General features: G+C 42.8%; 1 protein-coding gene across 2 annotated transcripts in view; it reads right to left on the bottom strand.

Moving 5' to 3' along the window:
* Positions 1–95: 95 nt before the first annotated feature.
* lmna (lamin A) overlaps positions 96–9,721 on the bottom strand; it is a 40,035-nt gene continuing 30,409 nt past the window's right edge. For both annotated transcript variants that reach the window (XM_005750948.1, XM_005750949.1), the window contains exons 6-14: positions 9,523–9,693; positions 7,876–8,001; positions 7,535–7,755; positions 5,510–5,822; positions 5,125–5,232; positions 4,320–4,439; positions 4,170–4,232; positions 3,688–3,852; positions 96–2,363 (exon numbers count right to left, since the gene is read on the bottom strand). In XM_005750948.1, the coding sequence (XP_005751005.1) occupies positions 2,328–2,363; positions 3,688–3,852; positions 4,170–4,232; positions 4,320–4,439; positions 5,125–5,232; positions 5,510–5,822; positions 7,535–7,755; positions 7,876–8,001; positions 9,523–9,693 (1,323 nt within the window). In that variant the 3' untranslated portion in view covers positions 96–2,327. The remainder of the gene's footprint in view (positions 2,364–3,687; positions 3,853–4,169; positions 4,233–4,319; positions 4,440–5,124; positions 5,233–5,509; positions 5,823–7,534; positions 7,756–7,875; positions 8,002–9,522; positions 9,694–9,721) is intronic.

Raw genomic sequence — 9,721 nt, 5'->3', positions numbered from 1 at the left:
GGGTGATATCTTTAAATCTCAAGCCCTTCAAAGGATTCATGAGATCTCCACCAAGAGTTTACAAAGACCTCACAGTGTGTTTGTGCATCTGTGGTTGTAGCGAGTCCTTGTTACTCTGGTTCTTAATTACACCCCTGACGTTTCGATGACCTGATCTGAAGCATTATGTTGTGAATATACTGAACAACTACAGTTATCATTTCTCATCACTTTACATGTAGACATTTGACAACTACAAGATTTCTGTTAATACACATTTATACTGTAGACGTCATTTCTCTGATTGTCAGTGACTTCATGAGACACGCTGAGCATCAAACTACCTAAAAAGCACAATTCAAACCATAGTTAGGTTTACATATTTGTTTTTCTCCTGCCTGTAGCTTTTCTGTGCATCTAGCCCAGTTTTGAAGAGATGTCAGACTTCTCTTCAATATGTTGAAATTAAAAGTGCCAAAAAACATTTGAAAATTCAGCATCAATGTTTCCAAAAATCATGACCGGGTCATACTACTGAGCAGTTTGATACAGGAAGTTCTTTCTTTGTACGACACTACATCCGATGGTTTCCTCACTCTGCTGGATAAACGCTGCATCTTCCACTGACGAGCAGCTCATGTCAGCTAGCTGCACGCTACTTTCGGTTGGTGGATGAAGTTAGAAAGAAAGTCGTTCCTACAAGAAACTGTTCATAAAAGGTCTGTAGATTTTTTTGAGTACCAAGGTCATGATTTCTGGTTTGTTCAAATGCATTTTCCAGTACTCTGAGCACCACAACATGAGTTGCATTATATTAACGAGAAGGCGGACATCTCTGCAGCCGTCTCCAACCCTGGAAACACCAAGACAGCATTAAAGGGCAGAGGACACAAGTTTCATTTTAGGGGTGAACTGTCCTTTTGTGGCCGAAAAATTTTAAAAATTAAACTTTGCAGAAATTGCCTCTTTTTTTTTTTTAAGTATAAAAAGAAAAAACCCACACAAAAACAATACCACGACAGCTATCAAGTATCTTCCACAAATGCTTTGATATGCTTTCCACTGGAGTATAAATGAGTTAAGCTGCCAGACTAGACTACAAATCTACCTGCTGTGCATAACTGGCAAAAAGCAGTGCATGAAGCCAAAGCTACAAAGTCACACAAACCCCTCAATCTAACAGAGGTCCCAAAATCAGATCCAGGGATTTGCAAAGTCGGTAAAGCTTAGAGGAAAGAAAGAAAATTCAAAGCCCTTATGACCAGCTTTTAGGAGCAACACGGATCGGAGGACAGCTGACGGTCACAAGACTCCCGTATGAAGCATGTGAGCGGGAAAAACAAAAACTGCAGATGTTGCCTCTGAAGGCACATCTGTATTTCTAATCGGTTAAACAGTCATGTCCAAAATCTACTGCAAATAGAAACAGAGCCCATTAATATATACTCTCTATATATGGCACCCAATCTATCAAAAAACAGTACCTTCTGCTGACATTCCCCCAGGTACAAAATAAACCTCTCCCATCATGATTAAACGCACTCAAAGCCAAGAAGCACTTAACCAGACACATTACCCAATAATTCCCTTCTTTCTTTAAACATTCCAAAAACATAATGAATACATTCGTTGGGGAGCGAGCCGTGTACATATATTCATCTCAAGTACTCATTTTCTCTGTGTGCACCACAGCTGCCCGACAGCATCACATAGAAAACATATCATCACCCCGTTTGTTTAAGGCTAAGGTGAAAAAACAAACAAACAAAAAACCCTGAGCTTACATCGCTTTGGCTTTCTCTGGAGACTTTTCCTACAATATTTTATCCATAAATATAGCACAACACTGCTCCAAAAAATGTTTTAGTTGTAAACATTGGCTTTAAATAAAGAATTGATCTGTTTGATGGGAAACAAACATGATTAACAAAGTCCAGAGGAGCCATCCTCCTCTCGCCTGTACGGCTGTTTTCCTGATAGGGTCCACTAGCTGTGCGTGTTGAGTGTTGACAGCCTGGCCATTAAATGTGAAACCCCGTCTCGGATCGAAGCACAAGCCCTGGTCACTGGAGCTGTGTGTGTGTGTGTGTGTTTGCAAGCAGAGCGGAGAACAGCACGAGCAAACAGCAAACAGCAAACATGCAGTAAAATAAGCTGAATATACAAACTTGAAAGCTATATGTGAAAATCCTACGCCCTCAAAGCAAATCTAACCCGCAGAATAATCTGAATACAAAATAAGACACAATCGTATAAAAAAATAAAGACAAACATCCCGACGGTAGAAAAATCATTCTCCCCTGTGGGCTGCAGGAGGTGCTGGGTTCAGGTGAGGTGCTGTCTGGTTTTTACATGATGGAGCAGTTCTCCGGCTTCATGCGGCCCTGAGGAGGAGACGACAGGAATATTTGATTTTTGTTTAACAAAAACAACTATTTGTGTAATTCGACACCAAATGCTTCATTTGCGGTCCTGATGCTTAGAATACAGATTAATAAAGGCGACTTTTTATTGTTAGTGAGTCTTTACGAGGCGTTAAAATGGGAGCTGTGGGGAAAACGAGCGCCGTGTTTCTGGACTGAAATTGTGCAGCTGAACTTTAGAAATGTCCTTTTTTAAAAGCCACATGTCTCAGTTTAAATCCGATTTCGGTTTCGCCTCTTGCTACATTATCTTCTGAAGCTTTTGGTAAATTGGGGGAAACAAATGTTAAAAGTGAAATGAAAGAAGCCGTTTGTTCAGCCCTGAAGTGGTGGAGGACTTGTGTTCATCATTCAGCATGGGTGGGCATTTCCAGGCCTCGAGGGCTGGTGTCCTGCAGGTTTTAGATCTCACCCTGGGTCAGCACACCTGAATCAAATGATGAGTTCATTATCAGGCCTCTGGAGAACTATAAGACATGTTGAGGAGGTCATTTAGCCTTTAAATCAGCTGTGTTGGATCAAGGACATCTAAAACCTGCAGGACACCGGCCCTCGAGGCCTGGAGTTGCCCACCCCTGGTCTAGAGTAACAGAGAGATTGATACAGATTGATGCATGTTCAAAGTCTCCATAAGCTTACTCTGCTCCACCACCAACACCACCTCCTACCTGCATCTAGGATTCTGCTGCTCTGAGCACCATCATGAGCAAATCCACACACATCCTGTTGTTTCTTATCACCTCAGTCTTTGCTGTTTCTGTGATCATCATTTATGTGTTTGCATCTAATAATAATTCCAAGTCTGCAAAGTGAAAAGTAACATTTTTTTTTTGCTCATGTTTGATGTTTGGGAATCTGTCAAAATGCAGCGCAAACCAAAAATTTTCTGCGACTCTAAAATGCACTTTGTATCATAAAACAGTTCTTGGGAAATAGAGAGAGGGAGTATTTGCGATCTTGGATCCCATTTAAACTCCAATTTTGTTGATTAGTAATTAAATTAACTGCAGATGCCGCATGCCAAAAGTCTGTTTCAGATGCTTAAACATCTTACAGTACAGAACTCCAAAACATGTGGAACATCTGGGCATTATTGTGCAACAGGAAACTCTAAATTTATAGATGAATAAGCAAAAAAACCCACACATGTTGTCCGTTTTCTGTGCGTAGTCGCCGCCAACAATTTTAATGACTAATAGAACCAAATATTATACGCTTTGATCCTAAAACACAGTTATTAATGATGCTGTATAATTGCTGCAGGGATGTTTTGACTGTGGAGTACCTGTCTGGGCTCATTGGTGCCCATGAAGTAGGAATGTCCTGGGAGGCCTTCAGCTAGACTGCTGCAACCACCGGCGCGCTCCTTCGGCTGCCCGCAGGAGTCGCACATCACCTTGCGGCTGCGCAGGTTGTACTCGTTGTCTGCGCCGCTTGTGCTGTGAGCTCCCTGCAGAGGGCGGCACACATCAGTTACTCAACTGCTGCTTAACTGCTTAGTGGTCAGGTTACTATAGACTGTATATAAAAGATGGGCAGAGTGTTCAGGTCTGAAAAGTGAAGCTTAAGCCTTAAACCTGCATCCGGTCAGCAGGGGGCGCCTCCTCTGGTCGCAACAGGAAGTCTGATTGTTTTGAGTCTTATTTTATGATCTCGGTATTGTTTATTACATCATTTTTAAAATTAATACAGAATAAAAGAAGGAGGGGTCAAAGGCATGGCAGCTTTGAGTAACATGCTGAACAGAGTAACACAGGAGGAATTTACCATGTCATCATCTTCATCATCGTCATGGAACAGGGTGCGGGTCACTTTCCTCATGGCCATTTCCTGATGGCAAATCAAATAAACTCAAGTCAGACACTGCAGTTAAAAAGAAGAAGAAAACTTTACAATATAAAGTGAGTGAAGTTGGACCTCTCCATTAGCACTGATGAGGGAGGTCTGCAGCAGGTCACCAGTACCCCAAGAGTTCTGGCTCTTCCACACCAGGTCAGTGGGTGGGTTGTGGGTTCCACCACCAGACGCAGCCCAGACCTGTAAAAGTCAAACATCAGAGAATTTGTAAACTGCACTGAACCAGTGAAGGACTGAAAAAGGAAGCAAAAGGAATATCTGCCAGCTATTTTGTGCTTTTTGAGGTGATCATCTCAGTCAAATTTCTACTTGTCTTGATTTTCCTTTGATACATTTACACTCGTTGAAAACTGAAATACAACTTTACTGTTTTGGGGCTTTTATCGATTGTGTTTGCAACAACGACTGCTGGCTGTTCGTAACCATGATGGATTCCACGTGTGTCACCCATTCTGCTCATTTTCAGCTCCATATTTTTATTCTTCAACTCCGCCAGAGAAGCTTTCGACGATTTCCAGCTTAACACGTATTTAATCTCATATTGAGCTTTTTGGTGCAGACCTTCATTTCATGCATGCACCAGTTTGTCCTTTTATCACTTTGTTTTTACTTCATTTATACACAACTGGTCTCTCTAAACTGCTAAAATGTTTGTGAAGGATTAAACAGAAATTCTTGTGTTGACATTCAGTGTTTCCCATCTTTCATTTACAACATTTTGAGCCACTGGCAGGAAAGGTGAGAAGTAATCATCACAACATGACTAAAGCAAAAATGGCACCTTCGCAGCATCATTAGTGTCCAAACATATTCACAGAGTCTCTAAAAAGAGGCAAAGAAAGGAAGAAGGCTTGGTGTAACGTACAGTCACAGTCCCGCCGGCCTTCAGAGTGAACTTGTGGGGAAACTTGTAGATGATTGGGGTTGAATTCCCAACCTGTCTCTTCACTTGCCAATTGCCCAGTGATTGGTCCTGCATAAGAGAAAGTTGGAGAATGATGATTAGGCAGAGTCACAAATAATCCACCTAAAGACACTGGAAATATTTTTTATAGCAGAGGTGAGGAACTCCAGGCCTCGAGGGTCGGCGTCCCGCAGGTTTTAGATGTGTCCGTGATCCAACACTAATCATTTGATTCAGGTGTGTTGACCCAGGGCGAGATCTAAAACCTGCAGGACACCGGCCCTCGAGGCCTGGAGTTCGCCGCCCATTTCGGTGTGCTTGTATAGTAATGCACAATCTCAGCTACCTCATCAGCCTTGTTGCTGAGACGGATGTATCTTCCCTCCATATCAACCTCGTCCACCGTGATGCGTCCACTGGCCGAGGCTTGCTGACTGATGCGAGTCTTGGTCACAGTGTTTCCTGTCACGCTGGAGGTCTCGCTGTCATTGTCGTTGAGGCGGCGCTTCTTTGAGACGCTCATCCCAGAGGAGTTGCGGCTGCTGGAGGCAGCGGCGGCGGAGGAGGAGTGGTGCACCCGGGTGGTCTGAGAGTGGCCTGAGCCAGAGGTCCGCGACACCGTGACTTTTGTGGGTGGAGGACTGGGTGACAGACGCAGCCTGGGGAAAGATGGTGGGAGAGGACACATACGAGGTGAGTGAGTGTGCAAATGCACCTGCTGGTTAAGTGCCAGGATTACATCCTTACTGCTCGGGTACTCCATCAAACCTCATCAGGTTAAAGACAGTCAACAGCCTCGTGTCATAATCGCCATATAATTATATCGCTCACCGATTCTGCACCTTGTTCGCCGTTTGTTTTTTTATGATATTAACAGACTGTGGTACCAACGCCAACAACACCCTGAACTCATATGCTCCCATATCGTCCTTTTTACTTTATATGTTGTAAACTATAAGAAATAAAACTCGTGCCCAACACCATGAAATTATCAGAAAACTGTTTCCTGAGGTCACGGATAAAGTGAGCAGCAGGGTCATTTTCTCAAAAACCTCTATACAGTTTGCCTTGTTTTCATAATCACACATGCTGCCCCCTGCTGGCCATCAGAAATAATACAGATTTTCTACACGTTATTAATGGGTTTTGTTTTTTTATTTCATATTTAGAAAAACTTTGTTTCTGGTGCAAGCTCTTCACATGTGATACAAACGGCTGCAATGAAACAGATTTATTCCAGGATGAAATGCGGCTCTAAACTCTGTCTGTTAGCAGCTCTCCACAAGAGACGCATGTCAAGACATTCAGGTCAGCCCTTCATGAGGAGGAGCCGATGAGCTGTACTGGCTGGATAGCAGTCTGTTACCTACAGCGACATAAAAGCCACATTAATTTTGATTTGTCATTAGAAAAAAAAACAGGCCCAAATCACATTTGAAGAATATCTGAGTTATGCTCTTCAAACTCATGAAAAAGTTTCATGAAAAATCCGAGTCAAATAAGAAAATGAACAATATATAAACTGAACGAAACAAATTGAGCTCTCATGCAGATATTTGTGACTGTAAATATACTTCGGTCAGTCACGTTTCACCGGCGTTGCTGGCTGCACGCCATTAACTTTCTCTTTACCTTAGTTATGTTTTGTCCTGTCTGTCGTCTCTTTGTCCCTTTTTCCTCTTGTGTTTTCTTCTTATCCCAAACAGATGGTAGTTAATTAAAGTCAATTTGGCATTTTTCTTGGTTTTTGTTTACTTTATATATCATGTCACGATGCACCTCACAACGCCCGTACTGAATGCACTGATAAACACGCTTCATATTTATAATAATATTCTACTTGCATGAGTCCTTGTGATATTTGTTTCCTCCGCACAATCAGCCAACAGTCCCACTGGGTGATGAAGTAAGGCTCGCTGTTGGCATTTCAGCTCGACCAAATGCTGCGGTGCGTGGTGAAACCATTTTTTATGGCTCTGACGAGGTGTTTAAGGGCAGGGTTTTAAAATAGAAAGAGTACTTTCCTCAAAGTTAGAAGGACTCTATTTACACCCTCGTTACGCTAAAAAAGAGAAAAAGGAAAAAAGAAAGACAAACAGCCCCAAAGCAAAAGCACCAAAAACAAAATGAACCCAAGACTGGTCCACAGGTGTCCACCTGCAGCATGGCAGTGACTCTAATTGGTTATTTATTACACTGCTTGGAGCACAGAAGTCCTCGCCGAGGTTATGGAGCACTGGGTTCAGTTTTCACTCGTTATCCCCACAAACCAATTTTTCACTGACTTGTTAGTGCTCCCTCTTTTCCCATAACAACTTCTGGCCTTGTGGGCATCTACATGGTTGTAGAGCTGTTTTACAAACAACCTCACCTCTCCTCCTCTCCCTCCAGCAGCTTCCTGTAAGCATGGATCTCCATGTCCAGGGCCAGTTTGATGTCCAGCAGCTCCTGGTACTCATCCAGCTGCTGCTGCATCCGGGCTCGGATCTCGGTGATATCCCGATCTTTGTCCTCCAGCCGTCGCCTCATCAGGTCGCGCTCGCGTGTCAGAGCCTCCTCAAGCTCCCGCGTCTTGGCCTCGCTTGCCGACAGCTGATTCAGAGAGAAGACACACAAAGGACGCCCAGTTACATTTTCACCACTGCTTTGTCTTGGATCCGAGAAATCCACCTGATGGTTAACAATCCACTGACACGCTGCGAGTGGAAGTACCTGTTTCTGCAGCTGGCTCAGCTGGCCTGACAGGCTCTCCATTCGGATCCGGGTCTGCTGCAGCTCTTCGTGGGCAGCTCCCACCAAGCTGCTGTTCCTGTCAGCTGAGTGACGGGCATTTTCCAACTGTCGGGCAGAGAGAAGAGGCAGTCAGCTCCCAGCAGGGCTCAACTACAGCAGAAAAACTACACTGCTTCAGTCTGACCTTCTTAATAAAGCTCGAATGAACAAAGCCAAATAAAGTTATTTCAAAGTAATGGGATGAAGGAGCATTACTTATAAAAGAAACTAAACCACAAGGCCTGCCATAACCACGGTCACAGTAACAGGACAGTTCACCCTTTGGTCTGTAGTGCTTTAAATCCATCTGGGTTCTTTTTGTACGAGTTGCTCAGTTTTGGAAATATCAGCTGTTACAATGTCGACCTTTCCATCTAATGAATCTGAGTAACACTCAACTCGTGGGGCTGAAAAGGTAAAAAGAATGAAGTATAATAAATACGACACACACCCCACAATAATGTAACAACCAAAGAAAATGTGTCTCTTTCCTTCTATCTACCAACATCGACAGTTAAAAGCTCGCCAGCAGAGCCGCCTGATCTGTGCAGGAAGCAAACTGAGCATCTGAAAAAAAACACTCCTACCTCGTGTCACACCTGGAGTTCAAAGCGGATTTTTTCCCTCATAGTGTTGCACTAAAGTAACTGTTACTGACCACATGGATGTTATTTTCATATCAACAGGTGTTTTCTACAAACAGGTTTTCTTTCAACTTACTGTTAAGATCAATTTCTGCGACTGCAGAGCCCTCAGTTATCTGTGTGTGTGTGTGTGTGTGTGTGTGTGTGTGTGTTACAGAAATTTGTAAAGGTAAAGCTTAAAGTTGCAAATTATGTTGAAAATTTGAACATTAAAATGATTAAAATGTGATTTTTTTCAATATCACTAATAACAGAAAAGTACAATATATATATATCCATTAAATAAATGTAACTTTTTTTTAGCCCTAAGCATCTTACTGTTTTGTTCTTGGATGTCAAAGTTCATACAGGTTTGAATGTAATGTCCTGTTTTTATCTTCGTTCACAGAATCAGCAAAATCTTCTTCTACCATTTTGTAAGAAACAAACATGATCTGTTTCATAGCTAACAAAACCACAGAGATCTAAAATCCTACAATGTGTTGCAAACGTCTCCGACACATTTCTCAGATGTTTTATTTAGTTGCTGATCAGCATGAGGATACTCCACCTCTGCCCGTGTACAGGCCACGATGTGTCATTTCTTTTAGTGTGAAAAGAAAGAAATTGTACAGTTTGGCCATAAATGTTTACATCCTGTCATAATTACAAGCATGAGCATCTCATCACAGGCAGATATACCCTTCAATCTCCACAGTGATGCGATTGGTGGGTAAAAAAACAAACAAAAAAAACAGGTTGGACCATGACAACACAGACGGAAAGCCTTACAGGCCAGATTAAAAAAAAAATGTTTCATTTCGGCTTCGCTTTTAATGAATATACTTGTACACAAAAATGAAGCATTTTGTACACTGAGATGGTGACAAATGAATTCTTTGAATTATATGAAGTGAAACTGATGTCGTACTTTGACTCTAGGTGGTGACAGAGAGCAAATTACCTTGGAGTTGTAGGTCTTCTCGATTTCCTCCTTGTAGAGGCGGACCTGCTCCTCGTGCTGGCCTCTAAGGTCAATCAGAGCCTCGGCGAGCTTGCTGTCGAACTCCTGCTGCCGCCCGCTGTCAATCTCCACCATGCGGGTCTCAAAGCGACGCTTGGAGTCACGCAGCTCCTGCAGACAGAGGCGACGGTGTAAGATA

Source organism: Pundamilia nyererei, unplaced genomic scaffold (assembly GCF_000239375.1).
Source record: "Pundamilia nyererei isolate P.nyererei 1_Seehausen unplaced genomic scaffold, PunNye1.0 scaffold00294, whole genome shotgun sequence".
Lineage (NCBI taxonomy): Eukaryota > Metazoa > Chordata > Actinopteri > Cichliformes > Cichlidae > Pundamilia > Pundamilia nyererei.
Note: the sequence above shows the minus strand (reverse complement) of the source record. Positions and strands in the feature narration are given on the sequence as shown.